At 40.4% G+C, this 22,229-nt stretch overlaps 2 protein-coding genes and 1 pseudogene across 2 annotated transcripts in view; all 3 read right to left on the bottom strand.

The window, feature by feature from the left end:
- Positions 1 to 862: 862 nt before the first annotated feature.
- Positions 863 to 4,009, bottom strand: LOC128572942 (general transcription factor II-I repeat domain-containing protein 2-like). Its single transcript, XM_053573095.1, has 2 exons — positions 3,553 to 4,009; positions 863 to 1,697 (listed from the first exon to the last, which is right to left on the bottom strand). Exons 1-2 carry the CDS (start codon positions 3,598 to 3,600, stop codon positions 1,209 to 1,211), a joined length of 537 nt encoding a protein of 178 aa, XP_053429070.1. The 5' UTR covers positions 3,601 to 4,009; the 3' UTR covers positions 863 to 1,208.
- A 7,356-nt stretch (positions 4,010 to 11,365) lies between these two features.
- LOC128572469 (ribosomal protein L18-like) lies at positions 11,366 to 11,971 on the bottom strand (annotated as a pseudogene).
- A 5,076-nt stretch (positions 11,972 to 17,047) lies between these two features.
- Positions 17,048 to 22,229, bottom strand: part of LOC128572923 (zinc finger protein 91-like) — a 41,961-nt gene continuing 36,779 nt past the window's right edge. Inside the window, exon 5 of the mRNA XM_053573080.1 lies at positions 17,048 to 19,719. Coding sequence (XP_053429055.1) covers positions 17,183 to 19,719 — 2,537 coding nt within the window. The 3' untranslated portion in view covers positions 17,048 to 17,182. The remainder of the gene's footprint in view (positions 19,720 to 22,229) is intronic.

Below are 22,229 nucleotides of genomic sequence, written 5' to 3' on the forward strand. Positions count from 1 at the left end.
ATTCAAAGTTCTTTTGAGTGATCAATATCCTTTTCCCAACATTTGGAATGTACAAAATTGAAAGAGCGGTCATCAATCTCGCCATAATGATAGAAAAAGAGCTCAACATCACCATGCAAGCATTGGGAACTCTTCAACCAGAGCTTAATAGCCTGGCACTTGTAATTCAAAACCAAAGCTTCCTACATGCTTTGAATACTCAACATGGAAGAGCTTATACTGTTAATGGAAAAAAATGTAGTGTTTACGTAAGTCAGTCAGGGCAAATAAAGATTCATCTACATCTCTTAAAGGACAAGATAAATATTCTTCACCAAATTAATGACAGCATTCCAGTGGAATGACCTATTCCCAGAAATGAGAGACTAGTTTAATGGGCTGTGGGGAATCCTGCTCATGTCTGTTCTTTTCTGCCCATTTATTCTCATCTTAATTTATGTTCTTGTCTCTCTTTTCAAACATCTTATGACTAGATAGATTACTAAGCCGCTCTCTCTCTCCCCAGGTGCCAACTCAGCTCATAACGTGTGAAACTTCTAGCAAAATTCCAGTTGAGGGAAATGAAGGAGCTAAGGAAATTTCACCCCAAAATATGACTCCTTGTGTTGTGCCCAGGAATTCCACAAAGACCATATTGCCAAACAAGTTGAATTCATACCAAAGTCCCTTTATCGAAGAGCCAATTGGCGGCAGCCTCAGTGTCCCAACATGGTGTTTCTGAGAATAGCCCCAAATGTTTAAGGTAGGGGTCATCAAACTTTTTAAACAGGGAGCCAGTTCACTGTCCCTCAGATCATTGGAGGGCCAGACTATAGTTTAAAAAAAAAAAAAAAAAAACTATGAACAAATTTCTATGCACACTGCACATATCTTATTTTGAAGTAAAAAAAAAAAACAAAACGGGAACAAATACAGTATTTAAAATGAAGAACAAGTAAAGTTAAATCAGCAAACTTACCAGTATTTCAATGGAAACAATGGGCCTGCTTTTGGCTCATGAGATGGTCAATGTCCAGTTCCATATTTGTCACTGCTAGTACAAGTGATACAAGTGTGCATCAGTTAGTCTAGATCTGGTTGGAGATTTCAGATGTTTCATTCTGAAAAAAGTCTGTTCACAGACATAAGTGCTGCCAAAGATGGTTGCCATTTTGAGTACATGGTTCCTGAGATTAGGATATGTCTCAGAGGGGAGAGATGCATAGAAATTAGGAAGGCTGCTTGACTTGAATGCGTCTTGCAGAGTCACAGTTCTGCAGTTCAGCCAGTTCCATTTGGTAAATCGTATCCACATTTTCAATGTCAGTAGAAAATGGGTTACTGAAAAGCTGTATGTCCTGTTCATGGAGATGAAGCTCTTTAAATCTATATTGGAACTTCTTTTGCAACTTTTCCAGTGAATCTACACATGTTTTGTTTGGGAATGCAACCAATGGATTTTCCACTAACAGATTTTGAGTTGTGGGGAGATGGCAGAAATTTTCCTCCTTCACTTGTTTGATGAGGAGGCCTAATCTTACTTCAAATGCTTTCACATGTGATTGCAGTTCACAGATGAGCTTCCCCTTTCCTTGAAGTTGCACATTGAAACTGTTGAGTAGCTCTGTTACATCTGTCAGAAAGGCAAGGTGCCATTTCCATTCTTCATCATTGAGCTCTGGTACTTCTATATTTTTTGAAAGCAGAAAAGCTGTAATCTGTGGAAGTAAGTCATAGAAATGTTTCAAAACTCTCCCTCGACTCAGCCAATGGACTTCTGTGTGGTATGGAACATCTTTACAGGCAACATTTAGCTCAGACAGAAATTCCTGAAATTGTCTGTGGTTTAGTGCATTAGCTCTAATGAAGTTAACACAAGATATCACAGTTTTCATAACAGTCCCACTTCAGTGATTTACTACACAGCACTTGTTGGTGGATGAGGCAGTGTATGACTATACAAGTATATAGCTGAACTCGCACTGCTCAGAGATTGCAACAGTGTGACCCGGGGCTTACATAGCACACAACATACAACATCATACACAACTGAATAGCAATCAGAATATAAATGCACTTACCGTCAATTAAGTTGGGTTTCCTACTCCTCAGCTGTCTGCATAGCTGGATTAAGTTCCCATGAGGCCCTAGGCAGATTCCCAGTCTGGGGCCCCCATGAGATAACACTGAGCACTGACCATTTTCATTAACACTGACTGCTGACCATTTGCGATAACACTGACTGCTGACAATTTGCACCTTATGAACAAAAGAGGCCAAGTTTGTAATTTGACTGGCATTTATAGTGGAGTACTTGGTAACAGAGGGTGTCAGGTAACTAAGTCTACAGCTTCCTGACCATTCAGGTGGAAACTATTGGTATGTTACTACTATATAAGATGAAAAACACCAGTGGTATTTATAGACAGAGTGAAGTTAAAACCTGTGACTTTCCATTGTGGATTTGCTGTGTCTTCTCCTTCTCACTAACTTTCACATATCCAGTTGTCATGTGCCCCTGTGAATTTTTTTTTTTTTTTTGAGACAGAGTCTCTGTCATTCTTGGTAGAGTGCCATGGCATCATAGCTCATAGCAACCTCAAACTTCTGGGCTTAAGTGATTCTCTTGACTCAGCCTCCCAAGCAGCTGGGACTACAGGTGCTCGCAACAATGCCTGGTGATTTTATTTATTTATTTTTAATATTGAGTTCTTTATTTATTTTTGAGACAGAATCTTAAGCTGTTGCCCTGAGTAGTGTGACATGGATTCTGAGCTCACAGCAACCTCAACTCTTGGGCTTAGCCTCCCAAGTAGCTGATACTACAGGTGCCTGCCACAATGCCTGGCTATTTTTTTTTTTTTTCAGTTGTCATTGTTTTAGCAGGCCCAAACCTGGTTCAAACCTGCCAGACTGGATGTATGTGGCCGGCGACCTACTGAATGACTTACGGGCACTGCCAAAACCTGGCTACTTTTTGAGACCACGTCTTGCTCTCGCTCAGGCTAGTCTCAAACTTACGAGCTCAGGAAATCCACTAACCTTGGCCTCCCAAATTCTGAGATTACAGGTGTGAGCCACTTCACCCAGTGGTCCCTGTCAATTTGTAGAAACAGAACAGGTTAGGGAATATTTGATATAAAAGGCCTTTTGTGTGTTTTTGGCAGTTATATGGCTTGATGCTTTCACCTAACCAGGTTCGCCCAGACTTTTGGTCTATCCTAATGTAATTGTTAATGCCTGGTAGTTTAAGAAGGAGAGAGAGTCAACTATCCCAGGTTGCACAGGCATGGCCTATGGGCTATTCACAACATATGGTTATTTGATAAGTGTTCTCATTATGAAGGTTAGTGTCAGCACCATCAACGATCCCTGTGAGAGGTGTAAGAATATCATTTGTGGAATCAAACCATAGGGTTTGATCATAATATTGTCCCAGGATATCACCTAGCAAAGATCCAGCATGATTTTGATTTTCAATGCACAGGGGAAAATTCTTTTCAAGCGACTTTACCTGAACAAAAGAGAGCTCTTGAGTTTCCCCAGAACTTTTTCTATATCTAGTTGTCTCACCATTAGGTGAAGACTATGTTGCTTCTCCTCTGGCTGTGGATGCCACATCCTTTAATACTTCTGTTTTCCAGATTGGCTCCACCAGACACTCATGTTGGCAAAAATAAAAATGAATTCTATTTCCTTTGCATGATCTACATGTTGGCATAGCCAGCAATCAGACTGATGAGTTAGTGTGGCCTGGGTTTGAAAGACTGGTACAAAAGGATGCCAACTCTGTGCTTGACCTGCTGGAAAAACAGTAAGGGTTAGTAGCAGTAAGGCATAATTTGAAAGAAGAGCTTTAGTGGAAGATAAAAGAGAGAATGGGATAGATTGAGGCAACTTCTACTCAGCTTCAACTGTGTTATTTCTGAAAGTGGGGGATGTCTAAAGGAAAAATTGTTTAAAAGTGACCTTTGGGGAGTTTAAAAGGCAAGAAATACAGATTAAATGAGGTTTCTTGATCTGTGATCTTGGGAAATAACTGTCTATTTCCGGTGGCGCCTGTGGCTCAGTGAGTAGGGCGCCTGCCCCATATACCGAGGGTGGCGGGTTCAAACCCAGCCCCGGCTGAACTGCAACCAAAAACTAGCCGGGCTTTGTGGCGGAAACCTGTAGTCCCAGCTGCTCGGGAGGCTGAGGCAGGAGAATCACTGAAGTCCAAAAGCTAGAGGTTGCTGTGAGTCCTGTGACATCATGGCACTCTACTGAAGGCGGTAAAGTGAGAGTCTGTCTCTACAAAAAAATAAAAAAAAAATAAAAAAAATAACTGTCTACTTCCTGGAGTCATCTGCTTCAAAAGACTGGGGATTGGCCCTGGAAATCCTTACTTTCGGGTCACCTGTAGGGGTCGATCTCCAACTGTCTGGGTGTATTCTGGAGTGTCTCAAGTGAATCCAGGAGGGTTTTTCCTTTCATTTTTGTAACAGTATTGATGGTTAAGAGTACTTCATTGGGGCCTTTCCAGTGGGGTAAAAGTGCATGTTTTCCTCTAAAAATTTTAATGTATATACGACCTCCTGGTTGAAAGGGATGGCAAGGCTTATCAGTTGTTGGAGTCCATGCTTTTCTCACCTGTATATAATATGCTCAAAGTACATTAATCAGTGCCTTTATATAGCTAGTCATGGTATCAAATTGTTCACTCAGATGGCCATACTTTCCAGTCAGCCCAGGAGGTTTAGGGGTGCCAGTAGACTTAGGTGACCAAACACTATTTCAAAGGGTGTTAATTCATGTGTTGTATTTGGGGTGTTATGAACTTTTATAAGGGCCAAAGGTTGTGCTTCTGGGCATTTGAGTCCAATGTCTTGACATGTTTTTGCCAAACTTCTCTTTATGTCTAGGTTTTTACATTCTACCTGTCCTGAGGATTGAGGATGATTTGGGGTATAAAATTTTTAAGAGTACCCCAGAGCCTTTGCAAGCAAATGGTTTATTTCTGATGTGAAAAGTGTTCCTTGGGTGGTGTCCATAGCTCAATGTTTAGGGCGCTGGCCATGTGTAAAGGGGCTTTTAGGTTGAAACCCCGCCCAGGAGTGGTAAACAAACAAACAAACAAACAAATAACAGTCATGTGTTGTGGCAGGTGTCTGTAGTCCCAGCTACTAAGGAGGCTGAGGCAAGAGAATTGCTTGAGCCCAAGCCTTTGAGGTTGGCTAGAAGCTATGAGGCTAACACCACTCTCCAGGGGAAAACGAAGTGAGACTCTGTCTCAATAAAAAAAAAAGAAAAGAAAATGTGTTCCTTTTCTTTCCATCTGATTTAATCCATAAGGGTATAACAAATGAAGGAATAATTTCAAGTATCAATTTCTTTAACATTGTCAGAGCATCTGCACATCTGGTTGGGTAACATTCAGTCTATCCACTAAACAGATAATAACTAAGCAGTTAGAAAAGCCTAAAGCTGGAGGTAAATCTATTAAAATCGTTTGGAGTGCCATAAATGGCAACACATATCTTTGGGGACTCCCTAGAGATTATTGGTCTCCTCCAGAGATTTGATGAAATTTACAAATAGTATACTGGGAAATAATTTGGTCAGAGATTCTGTAGATCCCAAGGAAGTAACAACTATTTTGTAGTTCATTAATTATCCCCCATTTGCACATAGGTCCCATTCAGTGAGGGATGAGTGCAAGCCAAAAAGTCAAAGGAAAGGGGGCCATGGTGAGTCCATTTGATCCAACATATAATCCATTTGATAACTGTTTTAGCACCATTATTTATCCATTTATCTTTTTCAATCTGTGGGGTATTAATCTAATGATTATTGATGCCAAATAAAGATAAAGGGAAGGTAATAACTTGAATGGAAAAAGGATGGGGGGGTCCATTTTGGCAACATGTTTTGCAGCTCTGCCTGCTCTATCATTTCCTAGAAATACAGAATCTGTTTCTTTAGTATGGGCTGGACAATGAATAATAGTAACCTTAGAGAGAAGGTGAATGGCTGTAATAGGGAAGAAATTATAGGCCCATTGGCAATAGGGGTACCAGATGACGTTAAGAAACCACAGATTTCCAAATCATGACAACTGCATAGCAGACTTTGAAGGCATGTTTAGAGTCTGTGTAAATAGTCATAGTTATTCCTTGAGCTAATGTGCAAGTTCTAGAGAGAGCTATAAGTTCAGCAGCTTGTGATGATTTTATACTAGGCAGGGAGTATGCCTCCAGGATTTCATGTGGAGAAACTATAGCATAGCCAGCTATTATACTATTGAAGGAACTATGGAAATTTTGCCCCTATATATGACTCTTTGGTATAAAGAATATATTGACTTGTAGGCCATTCATGACCAGTATATTGACTCGTAGGCCATTCATGACCAGGAAGCATTAAAGAAGGCCTTTCCTCTATCTACATAAAACCTGAGCAACCTGATTGAGAATCAGAAGGGCTATGGACTTCCTTTCTACATGCTAATAGATCTGCTCCCAGAGTTATTTAAAGCAGGATACCTGTCACTGAGGTTAATCTACAGATAAATCTGTTTCCAGCCATTTTCACACACTGTCCCCTAGCAACCACTTGCTGCACCTATACTTTCCATATTCTCCCATCTCCCTTCCAAAACACATCTGTGAAAGTCTGAACATCGCTGAGACTTTGGATCATCATTTCTGTGGTTCCGCCCATGCACATAATATTTAGAAATAAACCTTTCTTTTATTAATCTACCATTATTGTGAGTAGATCTTTCAGTGACTCAACCAAGGGAAAAGGGCACTTTTCACCATGATTCCTACAGTATCTTTGAAATCACATTTGGAAGAGCCTTACAAAAAGAAAAATAAGTCTGGTACATCCAAAAGGAATGCATGAGAAATCTCATGTTTTTTTTTTTTTTTTTTTTTTTGTAGAGACAGGGTCTCACTTTATGGCCCTCAGTAGAGTGCCGTGGCCTCACACAGCTCACAGCAACCAACTCCTGGGCTTAAGCAATTCTCTTGCCTCAGCCTCCCGAGTAGCTGGGACTACAGGCGCCCGCCACAACGCCCGGCTAGAAATCTCATGGTTTTAAAATCACATCAACAGAAAAAATAATGCCTCATTTTATATGGAATCAGAAAAAACTTCTAATAGCCAAAACATTACTCAGCAATAAAAACAAAGCAGGAGGAATCACGCTACCAGACCTGAGACTGTACTAGAAATCGATAGTGATCAAAACAGCATGGTACTGGCACAAAAACAGAGAAGTAGATGTCTGGAACAGAATAAAGAACCAACAGATGAATCCACCTACTTACGTTATTTAATTTTGACAAGCTAATTAAAAACATTCAGTGAGGAAAAGATGCCCTATTTAACAAATGGTGCTGGGTAAACTGGCTGGCAACCTGTAGAAGATTGAAACTCGACCCACACCTTTCACCATTAACTAAGATAGACTCTAAATAAAAGATATAAACTTAAGACATGATACTATAAAAATACTTGAAGAAAGTGCAGGGAAAACTCTTGAAAAAATCGGCCTGGGCAAGTATTTTATGAGGACTCCCCCGGCAATTGAAGCAGTATCAAAAATACACTACTGAGACCTGATCAAACTAAAAAGTGTCTGCACAGCCAAGAATGTATTAAGTAAAGCTTGCAGACAGCCCTCAGAATGGGAGAAAATATTTCAGGTTATACCTCTGATAAAGGTCTAATAACCAGAATCCACAGAGAACTCAAACGTATTAGCAAGAAAAGATCCAGTGATCCCATCTCAGGGTGGGCAAATGACTTGAACAGAAACTTCTCTAAAGGAGACACACGATCTACAAACACATAAAAAAGGCTCATCATCCTTATTCATCAGAGAAATGCAAGTCAAAACTACTTTGAGATATCACCTAACCCCAGTAAGAGTAACCCACATAACAGAATCCCAAAACCAGAGATGTTGGCATGGATGTGGAGAAAAGGGCACATTTCTGCACTACTGGTGGGAATGCACACTAATACGTTCTTTCTGGAAGGATGTTTGGAGAATACTTAGAGACCTAAAAATAGAACTGCCATTCTATCTTATAATTCCTTTACTAGGTTTATACCCAGAAGACCAAAAATCACAACATAACAAAGACATCTGTACCAGAATGTTTCCTGCAGCCCAATCCATAATTGCTAAGTCATGGAAGAAGCCCAAGTGCCCATCGACAAATGAATGGACTAGCAAATTGTGGTACATGCATACCATGGAATATTATGCAGCCTTAAAGAAAGATGAAGACTTTACCTCTTTCATGTTTACATGGATGGAGCTGGAACATATTCTTCTTAGCAAAGTATCTCAGGAATGAAAGAAAAATTATCCAATGTACTCAGCCCTACTATAAAGCTAAATTATAGCTTTCACATGAAGACTATAACCCAACTATAGCACAAGACTATGGGGAAAGGACCAAGGAAGGGGAAGGGAGGGGGAAGGTTAGGGTAGAGGGAGGGTTATTGGTGGGGCCACACCTATGATGCAACCTAGAATGGGTACAGGCAAAACTTACTAAATGCAGAATACAAATGTCTACATACAATAACTAAGAAAATGTAATGAAGGCTATGTTGAACATTTTGATGAGAATATTTCAGATTGTATATGAAACCAGCACATTGTACCCCTTGATTGCACTAATGTACACAGCTATGATTTACCAATAAAAATAAATAAATGAAATAAAATAAAATCTCATCAACAGTTGTAAGGCAGTCATGTGAAATTTAGTGGGGGTCTTCATCACCAGGGGGAGGTAGGAGTGTAGCTGGATTTAAAATTTTGCAATGGTGTATAATAATGGAAGGGTTGATTAATAAGGATTGTTTATAGGTGTCCCATCATCTAGGTAGAGAGATGCTTGTTTGTGGACTTGTAAGAGACCATGGGAAACATGTAGATGAATAGGGGAACCTATTATGAGGGTGCTGGCTTTGTTAATTAGGGTGGCAACTGCCGCTTTTGCACATAAGGATGGGGGCATGCCTGCAGCCAAGGGATCATATTGACATGAAATATACTCTATAGGACAGATCTGAAAGGGAAAACGGTGTCCTAAAATACCAGCAGCAATTCCATTATTTTTATGGCAGTATAAATGGAAAAGTTTTTCAAAACTGGGTAAGCCCAGAGAAAGAGGTGTGGATAATACTAATTTGAGAGTATTAAAGGAGTCTAATGCCCTCTATGTGTCAGAGGATAGGCTCTTGGATACTGTCAGGAAGGAGGACTATAATGACTTAGTGAGGGCAGCAAAGTTGGCAATCCATCGCGGGCAGTAGCCACCTGCCCCTAGAATTTTACCTAGTTACTTTTTAGTTTTGAGAAAGGGGATAGACAAAATTGACTCGAGGTGTTTTGAGGTGAGTTTTTGAGTGCCTTGAGATATTTTGGGTCCTAACTAAGTGACAGTAGTCTGTATCACTGCAGTTTGGGCTGAAAGGTTTTTTTTTTTTTTTGTAGAGACAGGGTCTCACTTTATGGCCCTCGGTAGAGTGCCGTGGCCTCACACAGCTCACAGCAACTTCCAACTCCTGGGCTTAAGTGATTCTCTTGCCTCAGCCTCCCGAGTAGCTGGGACTACAGGCGCCTGCCACAACGCCTGGCTATTTTTTGGTTGCAGTTAGGCCGGGGCTGGGTTTGAAAACGCCACCCCTGGTATATGGGGCCGGCACCTTAACGACTGAGCCACAGGCTCCGCCCATGGACTGAAAGGTTTTATGGCCTTTTTTAGCTAGAGCTTGTAATAGAATGAGAAAGTCTAAGAGGGCATATTGTTTAGTGTGATTAGAGTAGAGCATCATGAATGTACTGAACCAGAGTGGACCCATAGGTAAAGATAAGGTGAATCAGGGTCCAAGAGAACTGAAAAAAAAGCTGAGCAGAGATGAGTCCTTGTAAACCAGGCTGCATTAGCAGGAATGAAGATTAAGAATTACAGCTGGATTTGGTACAGCAGAGTGTACAGGGATTACAAAGGAGTTTATGGCTCTCAGATCTTGTACAAATCGGTAGATTTGATTCCCATCTGAATCAATTTTTCTTTCCTTTTTTACTGGTAGAATTGGGATGGTACAGGGTAAGGTCGTAAAAATGAGTCCTTTCTGCTGTAAAAAGGAGTCTTTTATAGGTGTTATTCGCTGTTCTGTATTTCGTGAGAGGGGGTATTCAGCCTCTGAGGGAAAAGTTTGTTTTTTTTTTCTTCCAGGAGATGCTTAAAAGTTCTGAACATAGTATTAGTCAGATTTCATTTACATGTTTTGCCCAAAGGCTATGTGGGCCACCCTCTAGGATAGTCTCATTAAGGGAATTAAATCAGAATGGGTTTCCATTAAAGACAGTAAGAAGTTTGGAGTTTCATCAGAGGGCAGAGACATAAAAATACTATTTTCATTACATTATACGGTAGCATTCAATTTACATAACATGTCTCTATCAAAAATGTTTGCTGCTGATAATCAGATACTAGAAAGTCATGGTGATTGTTAAGAGGACCTAGAGATATAGGAGAACCGTGAGAGATAGATAATGAAATCGGTTGTCGAGAGACTCCATTAGCTTGAATAGAATCAGAGGTGAGAGGTAGAGATAATTCTTCTGATCAAATGATAGAAAATGTCACACACCAGTGTCAATCAAAAATTCCAGTTCCTGATCCTCTACTTTAAGTTTAATGGTGGGGTCTGTGGTGGGACTGAGGATCGGCTGTCCCCATCCATCAACTGAATAGTCCTACAGGAGAAAATTTACCTTTCTGAGGCATGGGGAGGCTTTTCTTTGAGTTTTCTTTTTTTTTTTTTTAAATGACTGGACAGTTAACCTTCCAATGTCCAGGTTTTCTACAGTATCTGCACACATCTCAAGGAATAAAAAAAGATAATTTACTTTCAGAGGTCTGTTGTTGCTTCTGCAATCATCCAATTTGTAAAGTAAGAACTGAAAATTTTAAATTTTCTTCTTGTTCTCTTGTAAGTCATTTCCAAAAAGTTGTGTAGCCGCTTCTATTATAACACTCAGAGGTTGAGCAGTCCAGCCAAGTACACTGTTGTTGTTTTTTGTTTGTTTGTGCATCCACAATCTTTTTTTTTTTTTTTTTTTTGTAGAGACAGAGTCTCACTTTATGGCCCTCGGTAGAGTGCTGTGGCATCACACAGCTCACAGCAACCTCCAACTCCTGGGCTTAAGTGATTCTCCTGCCTCAGCCTCCCCAGTAGCTGGGACTACAGGCGCCCGCCACAAGGCCCAGCTATTTTTTGGTTGCAGTTCAGTCGGGGCCAGGTTTGAATCCACCACCCTCGGTATATGGGGCCAGTGCCTTACTGACTGAGCCACAGGCGCCGCCCCACATCTACAATCTTTTTAATAAGATAATAGTTTCCAGGGTTAGTTTTTGTAGCCACTGCTGGCCCTTTGGCCTCTGGCACACTTGAACTTAACAAGCTCTTCCAGTAGACATAGTTTTTGATGTGGCTGTGTGGGGTTCATGTGTCCTTGCCAAAATGCTGGTACACCTCCCTGCCATTGTGAGGACCAGAAAGCAGAACAGTGCCGCAGCCCCCGTGGGAGTCCAGGGCCAGCTGGTTGAATGTGAGGATCTTGTCCCCAGCCTTGAGGATGAGGGTGCATGTCCAACTGCACATGCACAAGGAACATTCCCCCATTTTGCACACTTCCTGAACCCACACAACATTGGTTATTGTCCCCACAAACACAGCTGTTTTGTTTTCCTGGCCAGGAAGTTTCATCTTCCAGATCATCCATGAAAGAGAGAGTGGTGGCTGATTTTTTGCAATTCATAAGCATCTTCAGGACCATCTGGTTGAGGGTAGAGTTGGTCTGTCTGGCGAGAAACCTGTACAGCTTGACCAGCAGCCTTAGCTAAATGACCTAGATGTGGGGCTCTTTGTGATGAAACTTTTGGTTCTTGTGGTCGTGTGTATCAACTCACATCATGGCGACTCGTGCTTGGTCAGGACCAGAAAGAGCAACTCTATTTTGAATCTGTTTTTTTTCTTTTTTTTTTTTAATTTTGGAAGAATATTTCCAAGCAGGGCAGATGTTTAAAGATTTCTATGCTCTAACACTTTGGGAGTAAATGATGTACGTCTCTGGAAAACTTTGATAAATCTTTTAATGAAGGCTTTAGGATTTTCTTTCTCCTTCTAAGTACATAAATCAACTTTAGACCAATTTACTTTATAACATAAAGCCTCTAATATTGCTTCCAATAGACACTGAATGTGTCAGTATTTAGAAGAGTAATTTCTTGGTTATTTGTAGAGGATTCAGGAAAAAGACCGGCCATCTTTTTCCTGTATGGATAGGATGTTCTTTTTTTTTTTTTTTGTAGAGACAGAGTCTCACTGTACTGCCCTCGGGTAGAGTGCCGTGGCGTCACATGGCTCACAGCAACCTCCAACTCCTGGGCTTACCTGATTCTCTTGCCTCAGCCTCCCGAGTAGCTGGGACTACAGGCGCCTGCCACAACGCCCGGCTATATTTTTTTTATTGCAGTTTGGCTGGGGCTGGGTTTGAACCGGCCACCCTCGGCATATGGGGCCGGTGCCCTACTCACTGAGCCACAGGCACCACCCAGGATGTTCTACTAGAAACATCTAGTCTAATGATTGCAGTATAATCATGTGTGGGAAGAACACCCCTTAGCAACCAATCAAGATTCTTGTCAGTGGGATTATGAATAACTATGAGCCCCTCTAATTCATCTCTAAATTTGGTGGGATTCTCTGAAAGCATGGGGAAAGGGGTTTTGTAATTCAGAAGATCTGCTGCAGTCCAGGGGACATAAATTCTCGGGGGAGGGGGGTGGAAACCCTGGATGCATTCTTAAAGGGCACTGTATAGGGAGGTCTGGGGCTGATAGAGTTCAATTACACAATCCTGGGGAATAAGAGGCATTTTATGGGACAGAAAACCAAGCTTTGTTTTGGCTCTTTAACAGGTGTACTTCTTGCTTCTCAGCTTTTATGCAATCAACCTCTGTATTTTGAGATTTTTAAATCAGGCCTGAGTGCCTTCTGTAAGTTTTGGAGAGATACAGATATTAAGGCCAGCAACTGCTTATTAAAAAGGTTTTCTAAAAAAGTTGGAGTCAACATAATTTTAATAGCTCCTAAGTACGATTGTTGAGGGGTTAAGGTTGAATTTTGAAGTTGGTTGTGACCAGGAACCCAGTGATCCAAAAGTGCTTCTGAGGAATCAGGGACATGTAATTGAAATTAAAGGGCAGCTTAAGGTGCAAGCAGATATTAATTTTTGTTCTAATTTAGATTTCTGCTCTTCAGTTTTTTGTTTGTTTGTTTGTTTTTGCAATTTTTGGCCGGGGCTGGGTTTGAACCCGGCACCTCTGGCATATGGGGCTGGAGCCCTACTCCTTTGAGCCACAGGCACCACCCCCTCTTCAGTTTTTTTAAGGGAGATTTGAAGGCAAGCCACAACACTAATATTTTTCTTTCTATTTGATTGTCCCATAAATACAAATAAAGCAATTGCTCAGGATGAGCACTCTCTAAAATTATCTTTAAATGAAGATTTTCTAGCTCAAAGGATCTATCTTCCAGCCAGTCATAGTCAGAATTTCCTATGGTATATTTATTCCAAAAGTGACTCAATCCAATAAGTCTCTTTATAGAAAGCCCAGGTGGTAGTCTTCTAGGTTTAGAGGAATTTTTAACCAAAGAAGCTAGAGGTATTCTTGGAGAGGGCTTAGAGGAGATCATTCAGATGATTGCACCTACTCCCCACAACCAGATGACAGAGAATGAGGAGAGAATTTCCACTCGGTCCCAGAATCAAGCTCAGAGACATAAAGCAGAATGAGAGTTAAACCATATATGTATATTTATATATACACACACACACATACATATATATACACACATGTATGTACGTATATATATTATTTATTTATTTATTGAGACAGAGTTTCAAGCTATCACCCTGGGTAGAGTGTCAGGCATTACAGCTCAAGGCAACTCAAATTCTTGGGATTAAGCAATTCTCTTCCCTAGGCCTCCCATGTAGATGGGACTACAGGTACCAGCCACAACGCTTTGGTATTTTATTTGTTGTTTTTTTTTTTTTAAGCTGGCCCAGGTGGGTTCAAACTATCCACCCTTGGTGTTTGTGGCCTGTGCCCAACCCACTGTGTTATAGTAATATAGGTTGATTCTTCTAGGTTGGGATAAAATGTCAGGCTATGCTCTTCTTGAAATTGCCCAGGCCTAGGAAACTGGGGTCCGTTGTTCAGGCTTGAATGGGGGAACCCTGTATCAATAGTTTCTCCAGAAGAAAGGTGATCTAAGGGTCTGCAACAGAATCATGTCTTGGGCTGGAACCCTTTTCACTCTTTATGGCCTGATGATCTCATCTCTGAAAGACTTAAATCTGACTAGCTCATCATCTGACTAAAGTTTGCCTTTTGAATTTAGAAGTCCAGAAAGTTCCTGAAAAGTATAAACAATTAGGTCTCTTCCCAAAGTTGGCTTAATTGCCTCTGGGCTTAAGAGGGCAATGGCTGTACCACCTGTAGATAATGTGGTTATACTTTAGGTGTTAATTTTTTTTACTAAGATAAGCTATGGGTTATAAAACTGGACCTCAGTGTTGGGTCGACTCCTAGGATAGTTGGCCCCTATAGCTCAGTTGACAGAGTGCTGGCCACATACATCTAGGGCGGTGGGATTGAATGTGGCGTGGGCCTGCTAAGCAAAAATGACAACTACAACCAAAAAATAGCTGGGCATTGTAGCCGGTGTCTGCAGTCCCAACTACTTGGGAGACTGAGGCAAGAGATTTGCTTTAGCCCAAGAGTCTGAGGTTTCTATGAGCTGTGATGCCAGGGTACTCTACCCAGTGCAATAGCTTGAGACTCTGTCGCCAAAAAAAAAAAAAAAAATCTCATAGGATGATCTGCAACATAGAGATTAAATTGTTCTGGCAGGAAGACTTAAAGCAGAGGCCTGTAAAAGAGCATTTTTCAAGCGTTGGAATGCCTTGTTGGCCTCCAGTTCCCATTCTGGAGTGACCAGGCACTCCTGAGCATTCTTAATTAAAGAATAGAGTGGTCTAGCTACATTTAGGAATACAGAGTCTGCAAAAGCCTGTAATTCCTAATAAACCTGAAGAGTTCAATGTTTGGGTTAAGCCAAAATTGGTTCTATTCTTTCTTTGCTCAAGGCTCTCTTACCGTGTGAAAGTTGGAGGCTCAAATAGTGTACTTCAGACAAAGCACTAACTGGGAGGTGAAGTGCATTGTCAAGGTGAAGAAGAAAAAAGCAGATGAAGCAGGGGCAGGTTAGAAGCTACATTACCTGGAAGTGAAGACAGCCAGAGAGATGGAGGAGTAATAAGTAATACTCAGCAGGCAGAGTGAATTCAGAATATCTATCATTCCATTAGCTTATCTTGCGGAAGATATATAGTTTCCTCCCAGATAGTGGCACCAAAATGTCAGATATTAGGGGACCAGAAGTGAGGTATGTTTTCCATTTTTTCATTCCAAGTATCAAAGAGTGGCTATTACAACTAAGACAGTGAAACAAATGAGCAGAAAAAGCAGATACAAGTGTTTAAAAGGGCAAAGTTCATAAAGAACTGTACACTCCAGAGAAGGAGCACATCTACATTCTCAAGTGGAGAAGACCCTGGGATTAGTAACATGTTTCCCCTTACACGGATTTTTCCAATTCTGTTAAGTGGTGTGGTGGTAAACTATGCATGATATTTCTTGGAAATGGGGAAACATTCCAGAATGGAGTCTTCTCATTTCTATCCCTGTGATCAATGGACACTATTTGTCATTGTAATTGTAGAGTATGATAGAACTGGTGTAAATTGTACTATGTTAATGAAAAGAGATCGCTTGAGCTTATTGTCCTCTTATTTGAATGCCCAATCCAAAGTGCCTTTTTTGTGGCCTTGGCAATATCTCCACATTGTAGCCTCTCTAACTCTGAAAGTCATTTTTGTAGAACAAACATCAGTTCAGTTTTAGAAAACCTTGAAATGTCAGCTTTTGTTTCTTGGAAACCACCTCTGCTCAAATTGTTTCTCTAAGTATGGACAAAGTATCTCCTAGTATCTTCTGCCCCATCTCTCCTTACCCCTACCTAACAGGATAAACACAATGTTAAGGCTGTGAGATGTGACTGAAATTTGTAGAGTATTTCTTCCATTTGAATTATGATTGGAAAAGCATGAGATATATTTAAAGATATTGTCATACTCTTCACATGTGTAGAATTTCTCTATGAATTCTTTTATGTATTGAAATAAGTAGTGGTTATAGGATTTGACACTTTCCTCTCATTTGTAGGTGATTTCTATGTTATAATTTTTTTTATTTATACAATGATTTAAGCAGTAGTTAGAGAATTGTCAAGCTCTTCACATTTGATGACTTTCTCTTCAACATGAATTTTATTGTGTACAGAAAACAGTGCATACTGGCATGAGGCTTTACCACATCTTCACATTGTTTCCATTTTTTTCCTATGGTTTCTCTTATGTTTAATAACACTGAGGACCACTGAAAATCTTTGCCACATTATTGATAGTTGAAAGATTTCTCTCCAATATCAATGTTCTTACATTAAGGTTTGAGCTCTGTTTAAGGTCATTGCCACGCTGCTCACATTTGTAGGATTACTCTCCAGTTTCAATTCTTCTATGCTTAGCATGCTATGAATACCAGGTCAAGGCACAGCCACAGTCTTCAAATGGAGGATTTCTCTCATGTGTGATTTCTTCTATGTACAGTGAGGATTGAATTTGAGTTAGAGTTTGCCACACTGTCCATATTTAAAAGGTTTATCTCGAGAATAAATTCTTAAATGCCTAGAAATGTTCACAAACTAATGAAAGTGTATGCCACATTTTGACCACTGTAGTTTCTTTCAAGAATGAATACTTTGATGTACAGAAAGGATTGAGTACACTGTAAATGCCTTGCCACATTCTTCACATTTGTAGAGTTTCTCTACACAAGAAATTCTGTTATGTTCACCTTGAGTTTAACTAAGGAAAATGGCTTTAGTGCATGCATTCTCTAAATTTGTAAGTTTTATGTCCAGAGTGAATTCTTTGATGTACAGAAAGGTTTGAGTCACAGTTAAAAGCTTTGCCACACTCTTCACATTTGTAGGGTTAATCTCCAGGGTGAATTCTTTGATGTCTAGAAAAGCTTGTGTAGTACTTAAAGGATTTTCCACATTCTTGACAGTTGTAGGATTTCTGTCCAGAGTGAATTCTTTGATGTACAGAAAGGTGTGAGTACATATTAAAGGCTTTGCCGCACTCTTCACATTTGTAGGGGTTCTCTCCAGAGTGAATTCTTTGATGTACAGAAAGGTTTGAGTAGTGGTTAAAGGCTTTGCCGCACTCTTGACATTTGTAGGGTTTCTCTCCAGAGTGAATTCTTTGATGTACAGAAACGTGTGAATACTGGTTAAAGGCTTTGCCACATTCTTGACATTTGTAGGGTTTCTCTCCAGAATGAATTCTTTGATGTCTAGAAAGGTCTGAGTGCTGGTGAAAGGCTTTGCCACATTCTTGACATTTGTAAGGTTTCTCCCCAGAGTGAATTCTTTGATGTACAGAAAGGTGTGGGTACTGATTAAAGGCTTTGCCACATTCTTGACATTTGTAAGGTTTCTCTCCAGAATGAATTCTTTGATGTCTACAAAGGTCTGAGTGGTGGTTAAAGGCTTTGCCACATTCTTGACATTTGTAGGGTTTCTCTCCAGAGTGAATTCTTTGATGTATAGAAAGGTGTGAGTACCGGCTAAAGGCTTTGCCACACTCTTGACATTTGTAGGGTTTCTCTCCAGAATGAATTCTTTGATGTCTAGAAAGGTCTGAGTGGTGGTTAAAGGCTTTGCCACATTCTTGACATTTGTAGGGTTTCTGTCCAGAGTGAATTCTTTGATGTACAGAAAGGTGTGGGTACTGGTTAAAGGCTTTGCCACACTCTTGACATTTGTAGGGTTTCTCTCCAGAATGAATTCTTTGATGTCTAGAAAGGTCTGACTGGTGGTTAAAGGCTTTGCCACATTCTTGACATTTGTAGGGTTTCTGTCCAGAGTGAATTCTTTGATGTCTAGAAAGGTGTGAGTACCGGTTAAAGGCTTTGCCACATTCTTGACATTTGTAGGGTTTCTCTCCAGAGTGAATTCTTTGATGTATAGAAAGGTGTGAGTACCGGCTAAAGGCTTTGCCACATTCTTGACATTTGTAGGGTTTCTCTCCAGAGTGAATTCTTTGATGTACAGAAAGGTGTGGGTACTGGTTAAAGGCTTTGCCACACTCTTGACATTTGTAGGGTTTCCCTCTAGAATGAATTCTTTGATGTCTAGAAAGGTTTGAGTAGTGGTTAAAGGCTTTGCCACACTCTTGACATTTGTAGGGTTTCTGTCCAGAATGAATTCTTTGATGTCTAGAAAGGTCTGAGTGCTGGTTAAAGGCTTTGCCACATTCTTGACATTTGTAGGGTTTCTCTCCGGAATGAATTCTTTGATGTCTAGAAAGTTGTGAGTACCGGTTAAAGGCTTTGCCACATTCTTGACATTTGTAGGGTTTCTCTCCAGAGTGAATTTTTTGATGTCTAGAAAGGTCTGAGTTTTGGTTAAAGGCTTTGCCACACTCTTGACAGTTGCAGAGTTTCCTTCTAGAATGAATTCTTTGATGTCTAGAAAGGTGTGGGTACTGATTAAAGGCTTTTCCACACTCTTGACATTTGTAGGGTTTCTCTCCAGAATGAATTCTTTGATGTCTAGAAAGGTTTGAGTGGTGGTTAAAGGCTTTGCCACATTCTTGACATTTGTAGGGTTTCTGTCCAGAATGAATTCTTTGATGTCTAGAAAGGTCTGAGTAGTGTTTAAAGGCTTTGCCACATTCTTCACATCCATAGGGTTTCTCTTCAGAATGAATTCTTTGAAGTACAGAAAGGTTTGAGTACTTGTTAAAGGCTTTGCCACATTCCTGACATTTGTAGGGTTTATCTTCAGAATGAATTCTTTGATGTCTAAATAGAAGAGAGTTCTGGTTAAATGTTATGCCACATTCTTCACATTTGAAGGGTTTGTCTGCAGAATCCATTCTTTTTTGTCCAGAAATGTGTGAGTGTTGCTTGGTAAGTTTGTCACATAACGTATAATTACAGGTTTTTTCTCCAGTATCAAAATTCTCATGGTTACAATATTTTGAACTGTGACTAAGACATTTGCCATTATTTTCACACTTGTCCAGTTTCTCTCCAGTATTGAATCTTGAGCAAGACTGAAAAACTTGGCTACCTTCTTCACATTTGGACTGTTTTTTTCCAATATGAGTGATCTTATTATCTGTAACATGTAAGCAGAAGTTAGAGGTTTTCTTATAGCTTTTACAATTAAAAGTTTTCTCTAAGGTATGTATCATTGTTTGTCTATTGAGATCTGACAATTTTCTGAAGGTGTTCAAAGAGTTACTACATTGGAAGACTTTGCTGTAGGTAGCTGTTAAACATTGGTGAAGTCCACTGTAACATACTTTCTGCCCATCACACTTATACATACTTTCCCAATTTTTTGTTAAGTTTAAATTCTCAGAGCCATAGCTTTGATATCTGGTCAGGATCATCTCTGGAAATAAAATATTTGCGCCCCACTCTTGAAAGCGGTCTTCAGTATAATGAGTACATAGAGCTGAAAGAAATTTAAGCAATAAGAATTTTAACCACTGGCTTTTTATCAGAATCTAGTAAATATACATTGCACATTTGATCTGCAAAATCAGGTCAAGAACATTAAGAACATTCCATAATACAGTAGAGAGGCACTAATTATCTTGAAGATAAACAAATGTTGTATGTATACACTGCATTTTGGGGAATTCTCAAAATCAGGTAGGAATTTGCAGGTAGGTAAGCAGAAGTTGTAGAGGTAAAGTATAGGCTGGGCATTAGCTCATGTTTTTAATCTTAGAACTATGGGAGACTGAGGTAAATGGATCACTTGAGCACAGGTGTTTGAGATCCACCTGGGCAAGAGTGAGACTCCATCTCTACCACAAACAGAAAAATTAGTCCAGCACAGTTTTCATATTACCCCCATCACAGAATTTATGCCATCTTAATACAGAATGGTGAAAATGGAGGTAAACTTCCAAATCCCAGCTCTGTCTTCAAAAGGAAAAGAGTGACACACCTGTGTTAAACTTTCTTGCTTTTGAGGATGTTTCCAAAGAAAGGTTGCTGACTCCCATCAGTGATTGTGTTGAAAGGAATGGTGCTATAGTTTTTAAGACAGACTGGGGGTGCTGAATTCAAAGGGATAATATTATTATAGCAGCAGAGAGACTCCAATGTAACAGACAGATTCAGGTCTAGCAAGTGATGAGAAACTCTTAACAGGACAGGTTGAAAAATGCTTCCATGAAGAAATAACTACACATTTCCACAGGTAAAACACTGTCTAACTGGACAGTTCTTCCTTTTTTGTACAATGTGTGTCAGAGTCCTGCAGAATACAGACATTATCACAAAGTTTGTGAAAGGTGGCTTTTCTAATCCTCAAAAAAATCAATGAAAGCTGATAACGTGCAAAATGTTACGGGGACATAACACAAAGAAGTAAAAAAAATGATCTGGAATTAACCATAAAAAATAGAGACGTCAGGCGGTGGCTGTGGCTCAGTGAGTAGGGTGCCGGCCCTATATACGGAGGGTGGCAGGTTCAAACCCGGCCCGGGCCAAACTGCAACAAAAAAATAGCCAGGCATTGTGGTGGGCATCTGTAGTCCCAGCTACTCAGGAGACTGAGGCAAGAGAATTGCCTAAGCCCGGGAATTGGAGGTTGCTGTGAGCTGAGACACCACAGTACTCTAGCGATTGTGACCGAGTAAGACTCTGTCTCTACAAAAAAAAGATATCTAAATTACCCTACACTTTTAACTAAATAATGCTAAATGCATAAAATAGGATTGCTATAGACAACTAAGTAAAATCAGAAAAATGAGTGTATCAAACACAATGAAAATGACTGAGCAGTCTCAAATATAAGAAAAAGGTATAAAGAAAGCTCACCAAACTTCAGCTAGGAGAAATGAAGAGTCGCATAAAAAGACAAATGAAGATCAAGGATTTGAAAGTCACACACAAGGAGAGAATCTTGAAAGCAGCAAGAGAAAATAAATGTGTTATTGCTAAGGATGCTCCATCAGATTACTAGTGGATTAATCAACATGAACCTTCCACATCAAAAGAGTTGGTGAGGCTTGCCGCCTGTACCTCAAGTGGCTCAGGCATCAGCCACATACACCAGAGCTAGCAAGTTCAAATCCAGCCTGGGACTGCCAGACACCAATGAAAACTACAACCAAAAATTAGCCAGGCGTTGTGGCAGAATCCTGTAGACCCAGCTACTTGGGAGGCTGAGGCAAGAGAATCGCTTAAGCCCAAGAGTGGAGTTTGCTGTGAGCTGTGATGCCATGGCATTCTACCCAGGGAGTCAGCTTAAGACTTTGTCTCAAATGAAAATAAAAGAAAAAGGGCAGCTCCTGTGGCTCAAAGGAGTGGGGTGCCAGCCCCATATACTGGAGCAGGCAGGTTCAAACTTGGCCCCAGCGAAAAACTGCAGGAAAAACAAAAGAAAAAATAACCTTTTGTTTAGACACACTCTCATTCTGTTGTTCAGGCTACAGTGTCATAAAATCAGCCTAACTCGCAGCAATCTCAAACTCCTGGGTGCAAGCAATTCTCCAGCCTCATCCCCACCACCAGCCCTCAGTAGGTGGGACAACACACAACCACTAAAATACCTGGATAATTTTTCTATTTTTAGTAGAGCCAGGGTCTCACTCTTGTTTAGGTTGGTCTCACACTCCTGAGATCAAGCTATCGTCCCACCCTGGGTCCCACAGGGCTAGTATTAGAGGTGTAAGCCACTATACCCAGCCTAAAGAATATTAAACATAATTTCATAGGTTTACTAAACCACACACATATTTCATGTCCTTAAAAGCAATGGAAGAACAGTCAGATCCTGCACTCGTATGTAAGCCATAGAAAGTTCTTTTATTTTCACTGTACCCTAGAAGGAATAGTAGTGAAGAGTAAGGTCCTTCTGGAAATTAAAACCAAGAACAGGCGTAGTGGCTCACAACTATATGCCTAGCACTCTGGGAGCCCAGTTCAGCTCACAAGATCCAGACTAGA

The sequence above is a fragment of the Nycticebus coucang genome, chromosome 20 (genome assembly GCF_027406575.1).
Source record: "Nycticebus coucang isolate mNycCou1 chromosome 20, mNycCou1.pri, whole genome shotgun sequence".
Taxonomy (NCBI): Eukaryota; Metazoa; Chordata; class Mammalia; order Primates; family Lorisidae; genus Nycticebus; species Nycticebus coucang.